This window comes from Solea senegalensis, unplaced genomic scaffold (genome assembly GCF_019176455.1).
Source record: "Solea senegalensis isolate Sse05_10M unplaced genomic scaffold, IFAPA_SoseM_1 scf7180000015763, whole genome shotgun sequence".
NCBI lineage: Eukaryota > Metazoa > Chordata > Actinopteri > Pleuronectiformes > Soleidae > Solea > Solea senegalensis.
The window spans coordinates 9,924-30,498 of record NW_025321442.1 but is presented as its reverse complement, the minus strand read 5'-3'; the positions used below and the strand labels follow the sequence as shown (position 1 = coordinate 30,498).

General features: G+C 43.4%; 3 protein-coding genes across 4 annotated transcripts; 2 read left to right on the top strand and 1 right to left on the bottom strand.

Annotated features, from left to right (window-relative positions):
* The first annotated feature begins 2,206 nt into the window (after positions 1-2,206).
* On the top strand, positions 2,207-4,906 carry si:ch211-59o9.10 (uncharacterized protein LOC561841 homolog). The gene is made up of 7 exons (XM_044017701.1): positions 2,207-2,278; positions 2,357-2,425; positions 3,069-3,144; positions 3,230-3,321; positions 3,398-3,516; positions 3,604-3,703; positions 4,706-4,906. Exons 2-7 carry the CDS (start codon positions 2,423-2,425, stop codon positions 4,778-4,780), a joined length of 465 nt encoding a protein of 154 aa, XP_043873636.1. The 5' UTR covers positions 2,207-2,278; positions 2,357-2,422; the 3' UTR covers positions 4,781-4,906.
* lyrm5b (LYR motif containing 5b) lies at positions 4,842-6,718 on the bottom strand. The gene is made up of 3 exons (XM_044017702.1): positions 6,377-6,718; positions 5,585-5,633; positions 4,842-5,234 (listed from the first exon to the last, which is right to left on the bottom strand). Exons 2-3 carry the CDS (start codon positions 5,627-5,629, stop codon positions 5,028-5,030), a joined length of 252 nt encoding a protein of 83 aa, XP_043873637.1. The 5' UTR covers positions 5,630-5,633; positions 6,377-6,718; the 3' UTR covers positions 4,842-5,027.
* A 1,745-nt stretch (positions 6,719-8,463) lies between these two features.
* Positions 8,464-20,340, top strand: nedd1 (NEDD1 gamma-tubulin ring complex targeting factor). 2 transcript variants are annotated; one of them, XM_044017706.1, is made up of 16 exons: positions 8,464-8,582; positions 9,288-9,431; positions 11,989-12,083; positions 12,734-12,850; positions 13,131-13,271; positions 14,232-14,461; positions 14,715-14,916; positions 16,264-16,390; positions 16,492-16,599; positions 17,053-17,103; positions 17,179-17,268; positions 18,066-18,232; positions 18,864-19,056; positions 19,447-19,573; positions 19,647-19,713; positions 20,068-20,340. In XM_044017706.1, exons 2-16 carry the CDS (start codon positions 9,296-9,298, stop codon positions 20,170-20,172), a joined length of 1,956 nt encoding a protein of 651 aa, XP_043873641.1. In that variant the 5' UTR covers positions 8,464-8,582; positions 9,288-9,295; the 3' UTR covers positions 20,173-20,340. The 2 variants fall into 2 exon arrangements, with proteins under 2 accessions (XP_043873641.1, XP_043873640.1); XM_044017705.1 differs by having other exon boundaries at positions 16,489-16,599.
* Positions 20,341-20,575: the final 235 nt, after the last annotated feature.

The following is a 20,575-nucleotide window of genomic DNA, read 5'->3' as shown; positions in this document are numbered from 1 at the left end:
CAGAGCTCCTCTACCGAGACCTGTCAATCATCGTCCCAGAAACGCCCAGGTACAGCGGCTCAGTGTGGACGAATACTCGCGATGTCACGATTCTCCAAACGCTCGATTCAATTCGATTTTTAAATTTTGCAGGTCACAATTCCATTCTTCTTTTTGCGGTATTTTTAGACGCGTGATGTCATGATAACTCATTTAAAATCGTTTAATTCCCATTTCGATTGTCTACATGGTGTCATGAGGGATATCATGTCCGTCATGTGTTTGTACTGTCCCACATTATTACCACATTTAAATCATTTATTAACAGCGCACCAGTGTAAAGAAGAAGAAGAAGTCATCGTTTCAATTAGTTTTATTTAACCAGATAAAAGACCCATTGAGATCTCTTTCACAAGGATGACCTGACCAAGAAAGGCAGCAGCACACGAGATAACAGTCACAAAACAAACATTACGGAAAATAAAAGTGCAAGTAAATAGACCAATAAAGTGCAGGAGTAATGGTTTCAGGAACTATTTAAGAACACAGCCACTGTTCAATGGACTCCCATTGTCTGTTCCCAGTGATAATCCTAGAGTCATGTTGCTCTGAAGGTCCAGCAATCACTAAATGTGACCTCTGACCTCCAACAACATGATCACACGTGGAAGGAAAGACCTTAGTAGTAAAGATGGGACCTGCTTTCCTGCGTTCTGTAGAACGTTAATGAAGTGTTTAAATCCTGGGTTTTTCTCCACTGAATAAGATCACGACTGATGCTACAAACACGCCTGTGTCTGTGTTGTCGTGGTTACGTCGACGCTATGTTGCGATGCATGTGCAGACGTCCTGTGCATCGCTACACGCTCATCACATAGTTTGCTGTGGTTTTCTACAAAACTCACGGCGAACGCAAAGTGTTTCCACGAGTTGGCAGCAGCTTCACATTTTCAGTTACTTTTATACGTATAATGATACGTGTGTATTAAGTTTTCAGATTTTCTTTGTGTATTGCACCTTAGTTCATATTTAATATCTTAGTATGGGCTGTGAATCTCTGGGTATCAATATAGTGTTTCTGATTCTGATGTTATTAGTATAACTTTACTTGTTGACTAACAAGCCCTGTCAAGCAAACTGAAGATTGGTTGATTGATTTTATGGTCAAATAAGTCCTTGTTTGTTTGTTTTTGTCCAGTCCACAGCTCGGCAAGCGTAGGAGACGTGGACGAGCCCCAGATGAACATTTCAGCTCCGTAAGTCGCCGCTGCATCGCATTATAATTCTTACGTATGTTGTTTCTGCCCTGAGCGGGTGTTGGCCTTGACTGTGGTGTGTGCGTGTCTCCAGGCTGCGGCGGACAGAGCGTCTGCAGAACAACCAGGACTCGCCTCCGGTGACTCATGTTTCTCCAAACGCCGGCGGCTGGCAACATCGTTTGGAGATCCGAGTGTCGGCTTTGTGCCGGCTTCATCTCTGAGGTCGTTTCCTCTCAACAGTTGGCTGGAATCCCCGCTATCAACTGCATCCTGTTTCTCCTCGTCATCCTCGTCACTGTCCTCCTCCTCGTCCACTTCTTCCTCGTCCTCCTCGTCCTTCCTCACTCCAGTATCGGAGGAAGATGTCGACACGGTGGCTCTGACCACGGCGGGCTCCACAGCAGACGTCAGGAGGAGAGGGAGGAAAAGGCAAAGTCCGACAGCAGATTTGGCTTCACCGCCACCATCATCATCATCATCATCATCACCACCAGCAGCCACTGACAGTAACTCACTGTCCTTCCTGACAGCAGAGGAGAGGAGATGGCTGAACTCTGAACAAGGAAACACCTCAACAGGTGAGGACCAACTGTTGATGTTTAAATTGAATGTAACGTCATGTCACACAGAGCTCGTGTTCTCTTATCAACTCACTACTATAATCCAACTAATCTCGTGCTCGTCTTAGTCGGACTAACAAACCCGGACAATGACATTCAAAGTCCAATTACTCCTGCCCGGCAACCACGAGCACCGCGCTCCGGATTAACACAAACAGCAGGAAATGAAATGAAAATAATCATTTGTGGTCTTTGTGAACACTTGACTTACTCTGCCGTCTCCGTCATGGTGAATCATTTAATGAGCAGCATGAACTGTTCCTTTAACTTGCTGAAACATACAAACACTGTTCAAATCTGTATTTGTTAGCAGCAGCAGCAGCAGCAGCAGCGGAGGAGATCGTCATCAGTGATGATGAGGAGGCCGTGGTGCGGGCGGTGCAGGTGGAGGAGGACGAGGCGTTGGCTCGCAGTCTGCAGGTACGAGGCACGACTGCACCTGAACTCATCACCTGTGCAGAGAGGAAACGTTTGACGTTGACGTTTTGTTGTCCTCAGGCTCAGTTTGACCAGGAGACGCACGACAGACACCAGCACCATCACCTTCACCAGCACAGCCACCACATGGTGAGAGTCCCCACCCCTCACCGCCTCAGCCAGTATTTAACTCTCTAACACTGAGCGTTTGCATCACGGTAACTACGGCGACGAGGAGTTGGCACGTCAAAGCCAACGTGTGTTCGTCACCAGAGGAGAGAGTTGGGAAACCACCTGTACATACACATACAGGAGTCTGTGGGACTGTTTTTACTAAATAAATGTCACTTTGAACACGTTTCCTTCTGTTAACTTGAACTCAGACTCCACTCACAGTAAACCGAGATAGATGACGGTCACTCGTGCGACAGAACTCTCAGAAAGTAGTGAGGGTTTGACAGAAAGTTGCTTATTTTCTTCCTTTCTTTCCTTTTCTTTAATTATAACTATGATATATGTGGACGTCTTCTTTGGCGTTACAGCGCTGCTTACAGGCCAGGCACATGTACTGCAGTGTTTTGAGTGGATTGGGGGCGGAGACATTTCCTGAAGCGAACGTGGATAGACTCACGGACAGTTTCTCTTCTCTACCTGTGTTTGATTCTGTGTGTGTGTCTGTGTGTGTCTGTGTGTGTGTGTGTGTGTGTGTGTGTGTGTGTCTGTGTGTCTGTGTGTGTGTGTGTGTGTGTGTGTGTCTGTGTGTGTGTGTGTGTGTGTGTGTTCCTCTCTGCAGTACTATCCCCACATGGCGTCCAGCTGGATGTCCTGTGTCCTGGCTGCAGTGTCTCCAGCAGCTGCCTTTGAAGACGGTACGTGGGGAAACATCTGGGTGTGATGTGATTTAAATTTGAGAACAGGTCACAATGGACTCATGACGTCCTGTTTCTCCACCAGATGTGATTGGTCAACACAGACGACGTGGGCGGGCCAGAGGGAGGAATGCCACGCCCCACTTCTCTGAAAACCTCCAGGGAAATGATTATGAGGTGAGAACCCCATTACGACCCTGTGACCATGACAACGTGACTCCAGGAGACACTCGTGCGTCTGCTCGTCTTTCAGGCTCTGCTGGCGTTTGAGGAGCGCCAAGGTTCCGTCGCGTCCAGGAAGTTGAGTCGGAGGGAAATCCAGAGGTTTCCCACCAAAAGCTTTGAGGGGGCGAGCGGGGGCGGGAACACGCAGTGAGTCCACACGGTCGACCACGTCCTCGCTGTGTTTGAACACAAACACATGTCTCACACACACACACACACTCTTGTGCTCTGCAGGTGTCAGATCTGTTTCTGCGACTACACTGACGGAGAGAAGCTGAGGATTCTGCCCTGTTTCCATGACTACCACGTGAAGTGTATTGACCGGTGGCTAAAGGTAAGCGCTGGGAAGCTAGATCAATTAAAGGAGGAGCTGTTGTGAATGAGTGAATGAATGCAGCCTTAGAAGTAGATTCTGCGTGGATTTCCACGTGTGAACGCAGCTCCGGAGAGACTGTCTGTAAAACCTTAACCCTTCTGTGACTTGTCACGTGACTCCCAGACCGTATGTGAGATCTATGAAAATTCAAGAACCGCTCACAGACGAGATTCAGCGGCGTGGAACGTGAACATTATCTTTGAAAAAAGAAGCAGACGTAGACGTAGACGTAGAAGCAGAAGTAGACGTAGAAGCAGAAGCAGAAGCAGACGTAGACGTAGAAGCAGACGTAGAAGCAGCAGACGTAGAAGCAGACGAAGCAGAGAGAAGCAGAAGCAGACGAAGCAGACAGAAGCAGAAAGACGTAGAAGCAGAAGCAGACGAGAAGCAGAAGCAGAAGCAGAAGTAGAAGCAGACAGCAGACGCAGAAGCAGAAGCAGTAGAGTGAAGCAGACGTAGAAGCAGACGAGAAGCGCAGACAGAAGCACAGACGTAGAAGCACGCAGAAGCAGACGCAGAGAGTAGAAGCAGACAGAAGCAGATGTAGAAGCAGACGCAGACAGACGAGAAGCAGACGAGAAGCAGACGAGAAGCAGACGCGAGAAGCAGACAGCAGACGCAGACGAGAAGCAGAGAAGCAGACGTGAAGCAGACGAGAAGCAGACGAGAAGCAGCGTGCAGACAGAGAAGCAGACGCGAAGCAGACGTGAGAAGCAGACGAGAAGCAGACGAGAAGCAGACGAGAAGCAGAAGCAGTAGCAGACGAGACGAGAAGCAGACGAAGGAAGCAGAAGCAGAGTAGCAGCAGACGCAGACGTAGAAGCAGACGCAGACGAGAAGCAGACGAACTCCCTCATTGAACATTTATGAACAATTCCACGGCCATGGAATCAAAATGATGACAATGTTTTCCACCGTGATTCGAAAGCTCACGTCTGTCACGCCCGTCTCCTCCCACAGGACAACACCACCTGTCCCATCTGCAGAGCGAACCTGGCTGACGGTGACAGCCTCGCCCCCCCGCTGACCTCATGACCTCTTCCTGCCAGTATTGTTTTACCTGGTGGTCGACGACGACTCAAACCCATTTTAAATGTTTCTTTTTTTGATCCTTTTATTGACATGTTCAACTCTACAGGAATAAAACCGTGAAACCTCGAAGCCGCTGCTGAATTTGTTCTTGCCCCGTTTAGATTTGATTTGAATAAAGATGTTTTTCCTCCTCGGATCATGTTGCTCTCGGTTCTTATCCTGAAACATTGGTTAGTCCCTGCAGATGCTGTTATTCCTCATAGTAGCGTTTCTTCATGGCTCTGTATTTCCTCAGGTAGTAGAGCGCCTCCAGCTCTCGGGCCACAAACTCCCCTCGAGCGATCAGCTCCTTGACCCGCTCTGGGTCCTGGACCGACTTGTTTTTGATGAACGCTGCTCTCAGTCTGTCTCTGAAGTAGTCGCCGCCTTTGGGATATTCACGGCCGAGGTACAGGAGCTGAGGGGAAGAATGATTCAGTGCAGATTATTAGGAACACCTGTTTTTTATTTATTTATTATCAATTCAATTTTATTTGTATAGTGCATTATCTCAAGGCTCTGTACATAGACAACATCATTATAGACTTGTAGCACAGCGTTTAGGCCAACAATGTCCAACTGTAGATCAGTTAAAGACTTAAAAATCTATTTATAATCCCAAATCCCAGGGATCTAAGTGAACAAAGCTGAATTGTAGATTAAAGTAAAAAGACGTACAAATCCTGAAATGGTGCGTTAATCTCCGACATTTGTTCCCGACCGTGTCACAAACCTGAGTTATGTCTTCATTTGATAAATGAGACTCACATTTTTGTAAAGTCGAACCACTTCAGCCCTCAGAGGGTTGGCCATTGTCCTGGAAAATAAAAACAAAACAAACAACATTTAGATGTTAATCCTGACTGAATGGAACAGCCATAACATGAATATATGCAGTAATCAATACAATGTACAATAGTACAAATCATACATTTATTTGAATGCATGAAATAAAAGACTGAAAAGATTTGTTTTTCAAAATAGATGAAAACATTAAGTCAGAAGAAATTACTCGATTACCAAATTAATTGTCAACTATTGTGATAATCTGAGTGGGAATTTTAATGAAAACAACTTTCTGTGATTTTCCAGCTTCTTAAATGTGAATGTTTTCTGGTTTCTTGGCTCCACATAACAAAAATAAATCATTAAATGACAAAACAAGACATTCGAGAACATCATCGTCATAAACAATGATCAACATTTATTTATGAAAGTGCAAAGTTCATTCGTTGCAGCTCAAGATATAACAACAAATACACAAACAACACGCGTAGGCACAGAATATTAAAATCAAATGTTTAATATTGCTATAAGTTAACTGCGGGTGTAGAATAGAAATACGTGAATGTGCATTTGTACGTTTATTTAACATCTGACCAAAAATAATATCTCATTCGTACATGTGAGACAGAAACACGTCACGTGGTTGTTTTGGTTTCAAGTTTTGACCCGTCACTCAAATCTTGAGCCAAGTGGAATAAAGTCACACGTAAACACAAGTTAATGAGTTAGGAAGCTGGTTAGTTATTAGTTAGTGTCACACGGGTGTTTTCTTACCTGTCCGACAGGTGACTGACAGACTGACTGACCTCTGCTCCGCTGCTCCTGAACTTTATCCCGAGTCAACGCGCAGAGTGCACAGCTTTAGCTTGGCCTAGCCTAGCCTGGCTAAGCTAACCTCACATTAGCCCAGAAAGGGCGCTGAAAGCGGGAAAACTCAACGTCCGCGTTTGTCTGATTGAATCTACGCACTGTATTACTAACGTCAAATAATGGAACCGGGACCGTTCGGTTTTAAATGTTGTATTTTAATCTGTAAGCGTTTGGAAATTTGAGAAGTGTTGGAACAGGTGACATGTAAACAACCAAAGAGTAACACGCACAAAAAGATGGTAACCCCCCTCCTGCCCGGAAGTGCAGGATATTCACTACCGCTAACTGCGACGTCGTTCTTACTCGTCAAAACTAGGTCAATAATAGAATGTAGGCGCAAGATAAAACAATCCACACGTATACAAATGTTAATATGTGTTAAAAAAGTGAAATATAATAAGCAAATAAAAGAAAACCACGGGTTACATAGTACGGAAGCATATTACATTCACCTTTTTAAAGGCTCTGTTTTTACGAGATTTTTTTTTCATCGAAATTACTTGAAGACAGAGAATCTCCCAACATTTCAAAGCACTGGGACAGCTTTGCTTTCAATTCAGCGATCAACATGGAAAGATCATAAAAACAAACCCCAGAAAAATAATCTCATAAAAACAAACCCCAGAAAAATAATCTCATAAAAACAAACCCCGGAAAAATAATCTCATAAAAACAGACCTCCAAACCCCGGAAAAATAATCTCATAAAAACAAACCCCGGAAAAATAATCTCATAAAAACAGACCCCAGAAAAATAATCTCATAAAAACAGACCTGAAAAAAAATCAATCAGTCAATTGAGCAATCATTCGTTTTTAAATGCGCCCTTGTAGTCGAATTTACGGTCGACTGAGAATGTCAGCGCTCGTTTGATACCGAGTGAGTTCACTTCCGGTTTTCAAAATAAGACGTTACCAATACAAGTGCAATCAATCGTGCTGATTTTAAGACATTGAGTCGCATTGTCCAGAAGCTATTGAACTAAATATTTTCCCTAATTTATTTAGAAGTTTTACTGTATAATAACAACACATTGGCCCATAAGTTCTGACAGTGGTTGGTACAGTTAACCTCAGGAGCATGCTGACTACTCCCTCACTTATTATCAAATATTTTTACTATATAATTTTTGAGAAATTAATCTGCTAAATTGTCTTTTTTTACTCAGAAAAAGGCAGAAAACTCAATTTTTTTACTGTACAATAAAATTGTAAATTGAGTTTTCGACCTTATTCTGAGAATAAAAAGAGACAACTTTGATGATTAATTTCTCAAGAACTATACAGTAAACATGTTTGATAATAAGTGAGGGAGTAGTCAACATGCCCCTGAAGTCAACTGTATCAACCACTGTCAGAACTCATGGGCCAAAGTGATTTTATTGTACAGTAAAAATCTAAATAAAGTAGGGAAAATATTTAGTTCAACAGCTTCTGGACAATGTGACCCAATGTCTTAAAATCAGCATGATTGATTGCCCTTGTATTAGTAACGTCTTATTTTGAAAACCGGAAGTGATCGCGCCGGTATCAAACTAGCGCTGATTCTCAGCCGACTCCCAGCATTCACCGTAAGTTCGCCTGCACGGGCGCACTTAAAATACGAATGACGGCTCACTTGACCACGTGACGACGAATGACGGCTCACTGACCGCAGTTAAAAACAGACCTGGAAAGAAAATCTTGTAAAAACAAACCCTGAAAGATCTTGTAAATCTTGTAAAAGAAGCCACACTAACTGCGGAGAAAACGTAACCTCTTACATTTTACATGTAAACAAAAGTCTTTCGCAGATGTCCGTTTTGTAAAAACCTATTTGTACAATAAAGTTACTTTAAAAAAAGTGAATCATTATTGTCCCCTCTGGTTTTCCGTAGTGGCGGTTTCTTGTTTCTCTCTCGTCCCCGCCGAGGAGAAAGAAGTCCCGCCTCAGTCCTCTCGTCTGATTGGGTGAGTCGCAGAAAGACGTTACGTGAGGCCAATCAGAGGTGCGGACGGGGGCGGGTCTTCCTCTAGTCATGGTGATTCGGTAAACGACTGCTTCTGTGGAGCCGTAGACCGTAAAGCGGACCGTAAACAGAACACTTCAACAACTTTACTTGGGGATTTTCGGTGAGTGAGAGTAAAGGCGTTAACCGTGTGACGTTTGAGTAAATGTTCACGGTTAGTTTCGTGTCGTTTACCGTGACCTTCGCGGCTGTTCTGTAACTTCGGAGGCCGGTTCCGTTGTCGCTAGCTCTGCCCGTTAGCCGCCTGTCAGTGACAACAACTAGTGAACTCCTTCACCCACTGTTTGGTTTAAATCTCCCTCTTCTTTTTTTCTTTTTAAACTAGTCAACTAGTCGGTTAACGTGTAGGTAGTTGTTTAGACGTTTAAATCTTAGTGGATGACTACAGTTCAAAAAAAGTTGTCAATATGCAATTCAAATGGTCCAGTGTTTTCCAGACTTCATTAACTAGGTACTGAGGTCTCAAACTCACGGCCTGCGGGCCACATGCGGCCCTCCAGTTAATATCATAATGGTAATATTATAATGGAGTTATTTCTGTGTCATTTTTAGTAATAGATTACTTCTGCATCATAAATACTTTGTTAACGGGAGCTGTACAACGGTGCGTATCAACACAGACGTTTTTATTTTGAAATCCTTCACAGTATCATCATGGAATTTTGTGATATAATTTTAATTTGAGTTTGAGAACCCTGATATTAGTTTAAAAGTTAGGAGAATTTAGTGTGGAAAGTTCAAACCCTGTGGATAGTTGCAGTTTTTTATTTTGAAATTGTTTGCGCTATCATTTTTTTACTTTGTCCAGGTGTTGCCATGGAGGAGGTGACACGCCTGGTGTCAACAGGAGACTGTGTGAAGGTCTGGGATGCGGTTACCATGGCGCCGCTGGAGCAGTTTAACCCACACAGCATCAGCCACCCTGTGGCACAGGCCTGCTGGAGCTCCAACAGTATCCTCACCACTTCATGTTCATGTTTCATGTGAGATAAGGAAAGAAAATCCTGTAGGAGTCCCATGTAGGGTTGCAAAGGGACGTAAAATTGTCATTCAAGAATTACTCCAAATGGGAAAAGTTCCATGGGAATTAATGAGAATGATCTGGAAATTTTGGATACATTAAGTTTAAGTTTAAGTTAGTTTTTATTAAAGGAACTGTCATATACAAATATAAATATGTTTATTTTGAGCTCAGGTAAATATGTTGAGTAACATTAACGGTGACATCGAATGCTTGTTTCGCACATATATGTTAGTTATGGAGGTCTACTTACATATATTAACTTGTTTTCACGGTCACATACACACGTGGACAAAATTGTTGGTACCCTTCAGTTAATGAAAGAAAAACTCACAATGGTCACAGAAATAACTTGAGTCTGACAAAAGTAATAATAAATAAAAATTCTATGAAATTCATCCATTGAAAGTCAGACATTGCTTTTCAACCATGCTTCAACAGAATTATTTTAAAAAATAAACTCATGAAACAGGCCTGGACAAAAAAATGATGGTACCCTTAACTTAATACTTTGTTGCACAACCTTTTGAGGCAATCACCGCAATCAAACGTTTCCTGTAACTGTCAATGAGACTTCTGCACCTCTCAGCAGGTATTTTGACCCACTCCTCATGAGCAAACTGCCCCAGTTGTCTCAGGTTTGAAGGGTGCCTTTTCCAGACAACATGTTTCAGCTTCTTCCAAAGATGCTCAATAGGATTTAGGTCAGTGCTGATAGAAGGCCACTTTAGAATAGTTCAGTGTTTTCCTCTTAGCCATTCTTGGGTGTTTTAACTGTGTGTTTTGGGTCATTGTCCCGTTACAAGACCCATGACCTGCGACTGAGACCAAGCTTTGTGACACTGGCCAACACATTTCTCTCTAGAATCCCTTGATAGTCTTGAGATTTCATTGTACCCTGCACAGATTCAAGACACCCTGTGCCAGAACATAACAGAGCCTCCTCCATGTTTCACAGTAGGGACAGTGTTCTTTTCTTTATATGCTTCATTTTTCCATCTGTAAACATGGAGCTGATGTGCCTTGGTAAAAAGGTCCATTTTTGTCTCATCTGTCCATAGGACATTCTCCTTGAAGCTTTGTGGCTTGTCAACATGTAGTTTGGCAAATTCCAGTCTGGCTTTTTAATGATTTGTTTTCAACAATGGTGTCCTCCTTGGTCGTCTCCCATGAAGTCCACTTTGGCTCAAACAACGACGGATGGTGCGATCTGACACTGATGTTCCTGGAGCTTGAAGTTCACCTTTAATCTCTTTAGAAGTTTTTCTGGGCTCTTTTGTTACCATTCGTATTATCCGTCTCTTTGATTTGTCATCAATTTTCCTCCTGCGGCCACGTCCAGGGAGGTTGGCTACAGTCACATGGGTCTTAAATTTCTGAATAATATGAACAACTGTAGTCACAGGAACATCAAGCTGCTTGGAGATGGTCTTAGAGCCTTTACCTTTAACATGCTTGTCTATAATTTTCTTTCTAATCACCTGAGACAACTCTGTCCTTCGCTTTCTCTGGTCCATGATGAGTGTGGTACACACCATGGCCCTATATATAGGCCCACTGACTGATTACAAGACTGTAGACACCTGTGATGCCAATTAGTGGACACACCTTGAATTAATATGTCCCTTTGCTCACATTATCACAAGCCAATTAAAATATCTCCTCACCCCACAAAACCACACCCCCAGAACGTGGACTGTGTTGTGGTTGGCCAGCCAACGAGAGCTTTCCCACTGTCCTGTGATTGGCCAGGTACCTGGAAGTGACGTAATAGATAGGCCAGCTCTCAGATACACAGCTCCCCCTCTGGCACGGTGGATGCTCTGCATCTCAGCAGCTGCAACCAGAGTAGTTCTTCTTCTTCTGCGGTTGAATGTATGCAACCGGATGTGCCCGGACTAGTGCCCGCACCAGGAGGCGCTACGGTGGTGAGAGGAGTGGTGAGGTTTTCTGATGACATCATCAACAAACGGAAGTGCCGATCCGCTTCGCAGAGCTCAGGAAAACAATAAAAGCCTATTTTCTCAGCAGTGGCTGAAGTGTTTGTTCTGAAACTTTAGGGTTTCATAAACAAGGTCATGACGCAGATACACACACACACACACACACGCAGCGTTAATTGGAGCTTCCAGTCTATGTCGCCTTTAAGACATGAGAGAGCAAATGACAATGTGATGCCTGGGAAATGAAAATTCCAAGGTCTCTGTCTCACAAAAGAAAAAAGACAAAGACTGGCTTTGACCAAGATCCAGAGCGTGCTGCAAATCGGTAGAAGACGAATTCAGAAGAAGCCTAAACCTTTAGTGTAGTCACTAAAAACATCAGTTTTCTTTCTTATTTTACACATTGATCATATGTAAATGCACTGTTTATGCTAACACACCATACATATTATATATATACATAGACTGTAAATCGGCTGTTGACGTCATCCGTGATGGTGGTGAAGTGTTCTCAGATGAAGTGACCTTGACTCAGATGTTCTCAGATCATTACCTGGTCAGTGCCAGCAGCAGCGGAGACAAACTGGTGGTTTCCAGCCTCAAGTCGACCCCGGTTCCTCTCGTGGAACTGGCTGAGGGAGTGAGTTCATCCTTTATCACTGTTGATTCACTTGTTCATCTGCCAAAGCTACATTTTCATATTGAATAGTCTGAGCTTGTTTTTTTTTTTTTGCGGCTTCTTAAATGTGAAAGTGTGTCCAGAGTCTTTTCTCCTCTTATGTTTGAGGACATTTACTGTTTTCATAGTCGATTTAACCCTCCAGTGTTTTTATTTTTCAGCTTCTTAAATGTGAATATGTTCTAGTTCCTTTGATCCAATTTTGGTTTGTGGACAAAACAAAAGAATTGAGAACATCATCATTGACGCGCTGGCAACATTTCTGTTTTTTTCCACTAACATCTACATCATTTTAAGTCTTTATTTCACTGTCACACAGACTTTTCCAACAGGAAAGTGAAGTTTGTAAACCACTCACTCTCACAGAGAAAATCAGTGATTTTAGCTGCGGGGACACAGGAGCTGCTGGTCCTCTGCTGCCTCGTGTGGTCACTTTGTGTCACTGAGGTTAATCTGAACAAAGGATTTTAAATGTTGAATTCACTAAAATAAGCCATTTTAGTGATGGAGGCAGCAGCGGATCAACAACGTTAAAATCACTGATTTTCTCTGTGGACTTTGGTGTGGGAGAGTGAGAGAACAGATCTCTAAACCTTCTCTATAATTTCCAGAGAAAACAGACCCGCGTGTGTCTGAGCTCGTCGTCTCAGTTTCTGGTGAGCGGTGGTCTGGATCACTGTGTTCACCTGTGGGACCTGAAGACCAAGAGACTGCACCGCTCCCTCAAGGTGAGACTTGACCCAGGTAAACACCCTAAGCAGCCTTTGTCTCTGACTCATGTCGTGCTTTTTTTAAATGTCTTTCCATATCAACATATATATATATATTACAATATCAATCGAATCAATACTACAAAACCGTGCTTGTATCTTGGATGAACTAAATGAACAAAATTCCGAGTTCCCACTACAAGTGGAACGCTGCACAACCCTTATCTTTGTTCGTCAGTGAGTTGTGAAGGTTAGAGGTCACGCTGGTGGTCATCACTCGTCTTCCTTTCCTGGCTAGGACCATAAAGAAGAGGTGACCTGCGTGTCCTTCAACGTCAACGACAGCTGCATCGCCTCGGGCTCCACCAGTGGAGATCTGGTCCTCCACAGTCTGACCACCAACCTGTCCAGCAAACCCTTCGGCCATGGCAGCAACCAGGTCAGTCTGTGGTTTGATGAAAGAAGCGCAACTGTGGTGACATTTTCTAATCCACCCTGTGCACAAACTGTGTTCATGTTCAAGAATGCGATGCCTTCCGTCCTCATGCTGACCCTAAAATGTGGTTTCTGTGATGGGGTCTGGTGATCTGAGTCCGTGCAGACCTGATCTTAGCTCAGTCTGGATGTAATCTGGTCACTGATGACAGATTTAAGTGAGCTAAAAACACAGATTTCTTTTGGTTGTCTTTGAACTTCGGTGTGGGGATTCAGCACTTTAGTACTGAACAAATAGTTTTAATCAATTGATTCTAGTGATTTGATTCAGTTACACTGAAAACAACTGCTTTACAAGTCACTCGTTTGTGTGTGTGTGTGTGTGTGTCACGTAGAAAACAAAGTCACTGCAGTTTCGTGCAGCCGTGCAGTGATGACTCCGCCCACGTTGAGTAGGTCGTTTTTTTGTAGTGGAGATGTAAACCGTGCTGAGACGAGACGAGGCGAGTAGAGCTGATGGAAATCATCCATTTGACTCTGTGAAGGTTGTTGATGTCGTGTGCTCAGCCATTTCAAAGACATCATTCTCCATCAAATAAGCAGCCTGCCGCGACATGACTCAGCTGAAATGCTCTTGCAGATTTTTATACATGTTTACAGTTGATGTATAGTCATGTGATACACAGGCTTTTGGACTTTGGACCAGTTTTTAAAAGTTTTTACTGGCATAAAACTGAAATCCAGGGATTAAAGGGATTTCTGTCGGGATATAAACACGAGCTCAGAGTGTTGAGTTGACTGGCAGATTAACTGCTGCTCTGTTTCTTGTGGATTACGGTAGATTACTGCCCACTGTCGACGATTAGAGTGAACAAGATGACGTTTGTGGTTTTGCACCTTTGAGCGAGTTTAATAACTTCTGCTGTCTGCTGCTGTGTCCTGTGGCGACTGTTTCCACCCTCAGCCCGTCCATGACCTGAGGCTGTCCACGCTGAAGCGCTCCCTGCTGGGCAGCGTGTCCGACAGCGGCACCGTGGTCCTGTGGGACTCAAACACCCAGAAGGAGCTCCATGTTTTCGACAGTGCCCACAAGGCCCCGGGCTCTGGTCTGGCCTTCTCCCCCGCCAGCGAGCTGCTGGTCACCAGCGTCGGTCTGGACAAGAAGATTATCTGCTACGACACAGCGAGCAAGATGTAAGAGTGATTTTCCTAACATGAGGGGGAAATTGGAGACAAAAAAGGGGGTTTTCCCTTATGTAGGGATGTTCATAATTAACATTAGCCGATTAACTGTCCTGAATTTATGTTCTACATGTTACAAAAGTGACATTACCACCAGTAATTGGTTTGTGAGGGAAAAAAACACACAGATTCCACCATGAAACAAGTAAACGATCCAAAGTGAAGTAAATCCAGAAAGAAACGCGTTTTTACTGTGAACGTGCAGCGTCCTAAGGTCCATCAGGGTGGACAGTCCTCTGACCTCGGTGGACTTCACTCTCGATGGTACCGGTCTGGTGGTTGGATCCACTCAGGGGAAGATCTACCAGTACGACCTGAGGAACTCCAGCGCCCCCACCAGGATTACTGTGGCACATAAAACCTCCGTCACCTGCCTTCGCTTCCAAAGCAACACCAGCAAACACAAGGTATCAAATTTGATCTGAGTTTAATCAGACTTTACAAACTGACTTTACACGTGTTTACAAACTGACTTTACACGTGTTTACAAACTGACTTTACACGTGTTTACAAACTGACTTTACACGTGTTTACAAACTGACTTTACATGTGTTTACAAACTGACTTTACATGCGTTAACAAACTGACTTTACACATGTTTAAAACTGACTGCACACGTGTTTACAAACTGACTTTACACGTGTTTACAAACTGACTTTACATGTGTTTACAAACTGACTTTACATGCGTTAACAAACTGACTTTACACATGTTAACAAACTGACTTTACACGTGTTTACAAACTGACTTTACATGTTTACAAACAGAACTTCTTATGTTTACAAACTGACTTTTACACATGTTTAAAACTGACTGCACACGTGCTTACAAACTGACTTTACACGTGTTTGCAAACCCACTTTACACGTGTTTAAAACTGACTTTACACATGTTTACAAACTGACTTTACACGTGTTTACAAACTGACTTTACACATGTTTAAAAACTGACTCCTGCGTGTTTACAACTGACTTTACATGTTTGCAAACTGACTTTACGTGTTTACAAACAGAACTTTCTTATGTTTACAAACTGACTTTACACGTGTTTAAAACTGACTTTACACATGTTTACAAACAGAACTTTCTTATGTTTACAAACTGACTCCACACGTTTACAAACTGTTTACACGGTTTGCAAACTGACTTTACTGCTTACAAACAGAACTTTCTTATGTTTACAAACAGAACTTTCTTATGTTTACAAACTGACTTTGCGTGTTTACAAACTGACTTTACACATGCTTACAAACTGACTTTACCGTGTTTACAAACTGACTCCACACGTGTTTACAAACTGACTTTACACGTGTTTACAAACTGACTTTACACATGTTTACAAACAGAACTTTCTTATGTTTACAAACTGACTTTACACGTGTTTAAAACTGACTTTACACATGTTTACAAACAGAACTTTTCTTATGTTTACAAACTGACTTTACGTGTTTACAAACTGACTTTACATGTTTACAAACTGACTTTGCGTGTTTACAAACTGTACACGTGTTTACAAACTGACTTTACACATGTTTACAAACAGAACTTTCATGTTTACAAACTGACTTTACAATGTTTAAACTGTTTACAAACAGAACTTTCTTATGTTTACAAACTGACTTTACACATGTTTACAAACAGAACTTTCTTATGTTTACAAACTGACTTTACACATGTTTACAAACAGAACTTTCTTATGTTTACAAAGTGACTTTACACATGTTTACAAACTGACTTGTCTCTGTCTCTCTTTAGTCCAGCAGTAAAATTGGTTCCACCAAAATCGCCAGCACCAAACGGCCTTCAACCAGAGTGTCCGGCAGCCAGCCTGACCCCACCCCCAGCACAGGCCCAACCCCCCACAGACAGGTGACAGGCACAGGTCAGTGCGTTGCTTTGGTCACTGTTCAGATCGGACAGTGATCATTTTTAAAATGTTGACCCTCACGTTGTCACTCATCATCTGACCGTCGTGTCCAGCAGGGGTCACTGGTGCTGAGGTGATGTCCCGGGAGGCGGAGGGTCAACAGGGGTCAGAGATCAGCAGCGTCGGGCGAAACAGTCTGGACGTCTTCTCACCTGCACGTGGCGGTCAGTGATGTGTCCTCGTGTTTACCATTCTTTGAATAATCATGTCTGCGGTCACAGTAAGAGAGACAGAAGGAAGGTTATAAAAGCGTTCTGAGAGGTTGGATAATGACATTATTGATTACATGTCATTTTATTGAGCATTCATTTGCCTAAGATAGTGTCGCAGGACTCCCGAAACATGGGTTCTGTGTGGATAAATCCACCAAAAACACCTCCGTAAAATGTCTGTGAAATCCAGAACTGACAATGACAGAATGTTGAATGTATGTGTTTGATTCACGTGTCTAAAGCTTTGGAAGAAAAATATAATGTCTGTTTGACTGGTTTGCTGGTCTTTATCTTTAAATTTCTTGTATGTATGTGAGATTGAATTATTTTGATTCATGATCTCACTTCATGAAGACACACTGGTAGAACTTGCTGTACACTATTAATATGGCTTCCCCCTCCCAGACTCGAGGACACAGGGGACGAGTGGAGACACGCCATTTGGAAGAACACACGGTACGGCTGTCTGACGCGTGTAAGTGTGAACGCCACCGCTGCTTCAGGACTAACGTGGATTCCATGTTTCCATAGTAACCAGCCTGGACATGTTATCCAGAGAGGGGGAGGGTCAGCAGGTCGTCGGCCGAGCCAGTCTGGACATCTTCTCCCCGGTCAGAGAAGGTCAGCAGTCCTTCACTCTACTGCTTTCTCCTGGATTTGAATTAGAGGTGGAGCAGTTAACTGCCCCCTGGAGTCAGGTGGAGGCCGCTCACTGCTCTGCGTGGAGGCTCAACGGGCATCGAAGCTACCTGCTAGTGGCACGATTAGCACGCAGAAACTGCGATGTTTGCCACTTTTGCTGAAAATGTGTCCATACATGACGATTAATAACAAAACTGCTTTTTTATGAGTGCAATTCAAATGGTACATACCTGTGAAGTTAGTTTCAAGTTCGATATTCAACACATACCGCAGCTCGACTTGACTTTACTCGTTATTTTTCTTTTCCATCAGTGATAGTAACTGCTCTGTCGTCACTGAAGAGTCATGAGCGCGACGTCCCACACAAGAATCAAAGCCAACAATGCTGAACTGTAGATTAAAGTTAAAAAGACTTCAAAATCCTACTCATAATCTCAAAATCTATTTATAATCCAAAAATCTATTTATAATTTCAAAATGTGTCGTCACTGAAGAGTCATGAGCGCGACGTCCGACACAAGAATCAAAGTGAACAAAGCTGAACTGCAGATTAAAGATTTAATAATCCTGAAAACATGCGTTAATCTGCAACATTCAGCAAAGCAAACGTGTTGAACAGAGGAGTGTGGTAGGTTCAGAGACAGTGACTGTGTCAGACTGAGTCTGAAGGACTGAACCATTCTGTGTGTGTGTGTGTGTGTGTGTGTGTGTGTGTGTGTGTGTGTGTGCTGTGCAAGGCGTGAACACGCCTCTGAGTTTGTGAACCTGTGTTTCAGACTCTCATTCGGGTGTCGGCTCCCACCGTAAGACCCCCCTGGGAACGCCCCTGGTCACCCCCGCGGGTCGATGTTACAGCCCGCTGTCAGCCTTCCAAACGCCGCCGCCAATCAAAGAGGAGGAGCCAGTCACTGCTGCAGCTGCTGTACCATGTGACTCCAGGAAGGTGTGTCCCACCGTCTGTCACTGTTTTACCTTTTACTTTGTGCATGCGTCGATTGTATTTATTGTTATTATGAGACATGAAAAAAGTAGAAGAAGAAGAAGAAGGGATAGTTCATCTTTTGTTTGTGTTGTCACTTCACCTTCACACTCTCCCGCACCAAAGTCCAGAGAGAGTGGAGAGTGATTTTAGCTGCTGGTTCACTGCTGCCTCGTGTGGTCACTTTGTGTCACTGAAGTCAATCTGAACAAAGCAAGTCACAAATTAACACATTTAAACGTATTATCGGAGGCAGCGGTGGATCAACAACTCTATGAGATTTGGTGCAGGAGAGAATAGTGACAGGAGCTTGAGTTTCCAGGCAGAAGATTCTGTCAAACAATGATATAAAAACCTCTATTTATTTATTCTGTGTGTCAGAGGCTGTGTCCACGTGGAACAGGACCAAATGTCAGAAGTAGACTTTTTTTAAATAAAGCTGAAATTATTCATAATCTCGGTCGACAAGCGATCTATAAAGTTAATTTATGTGGGATTAAAGCAGTAAAAATGAGGGGACTAAACCAGGCTAATGTAGACGCAGACTCGATCAGCACAAGACTAATTCTTGACTCATTTTAAAAACATCTTTAAGTCAGAGAAAGTCAGCAGTTCGAGCGTGGAGGGGGAGAGTCAGGCCACGCCCCCGTCGTCTCAGCAGACCAATCACAGCCAGCCAGCCCCACCCTTCTTCACTCCGGAGCCCAGCCTCCGAAGAGCCAACGGTTTTCACACGCAGCTCAGCTACGAGTCTCCTCTCCACGGAGCTCCGCCCACCACGGCAGCAGGTGAAGTACGACGTCATTTCCTGTGCGGCAAACCCCCCATTTTTTTGTTCTGCGCATGAGTGAGCGCGCAGCTACTTCCTGTGTTGAAAGATAACATAAAAATATGACTTGAAATTTTAATAACTACTTTAACAAAAGTTAACATGAAAGTTTCTATTTATTTGAGAAGAATAACGACAAACATTTAATGTAAAAAAATGTGTATTTATTTGATGAGAATAACATCAAAATCTACTGATAACATGAAAACATGAGAATAAGGACAAAAATGAAAGACAACCTCATATTGTTGACCTTCCTGAAACTATTGGTCGAGTAGTGACACGGGGACAAAGATGGCGGTGAGGGGGCGGAGTTTGAATGTTGACTTGTCCTGCCTCGTGTCCTCAGCTCCTGCTCTGGCGTCGGCGTCGTCTTCTCTCTCTCAGAGCGCCGCAGAGGGAGGAGCCGCTCCTTTCACCGCCACCCAGGTCCAGTTCATCCAGAACATTTTCCATGAGTCTCTGGAGGACGTGAGGTCGGTGTCTGACCTTTGACCCGCCGCTGAAAGCCTGTGGTTTTTTTGTAAATGTCTCTCTCTCCCTCTTCAGAGACGCCTGTCACAAAGACATCCTCAACCTGCAGGTGGAGATGATTCGACAGTTCTGCATCCAGATGGTACGAAAGCTGTCACCAGACAATACACAGCAACCTGTATATTATATATATATATATATATATATATATATATATATATATATATATATATACATATATATATATTATATATATATATATGTATATGTATATACTTCATCCAAGCAAGGAGGCAGAAAATATGCACATCAAAAAGTAAAGATGTTCACGTGTTCACCTTTGGTGTGGGAGAGTGAGTGGTTTACAAGCTCTGGTTTCCTGTTGGAAAAGGTTGTTTAATGTTGAGACAGAGAGGCAAACGACAACCAACCGTCGTCACAAACGTTTACAGCGGCACTTTAAAAAAAACAAACCGGACCCTTTTTGTCGTTGCAGAACGAGATCCACGGTCTGATCGAGAGAGTGTCTGTGAACGAAGCTCTAGTGGACGAGATCGAGAGGCTGCGCGAGGAGAACCGCCGACTCAAGACCAACTACTGACCTCTGACCTGTGGCGAGAAGAAGAAGCACGGACGCCGTGCTCTTGCTGCTGATTGTAGAGGACGAGCAGCGGCGTCTCGTGTTTCCGTCGTCGTCTCAGATGTGAGTGAAGATGCAGTCGTGTCTGAACTGAACTCATTAAACACCAAAATATGGATTTTTAAAAAAGGTTTGATGACGTGTTTTGTTCATTTGTCTAAAGAATAAAAAGAAAAGATTTATATTAAACGTGAGGACGAGGACTCACTTTGTGTCTCTGTAAGTCTGGTTGTGTGTGTTGTTGTGTGTTTTCAGTCTGGTTTTGTGTTTTCAGTCTGGTTTTGTGTTGTTGTGTGTTTTCAGTCTGGTTTTGTGTTGTTGTGTGTTTTCAGTCTGGTTTTGCTTGTACAACGTGATTTCCGAC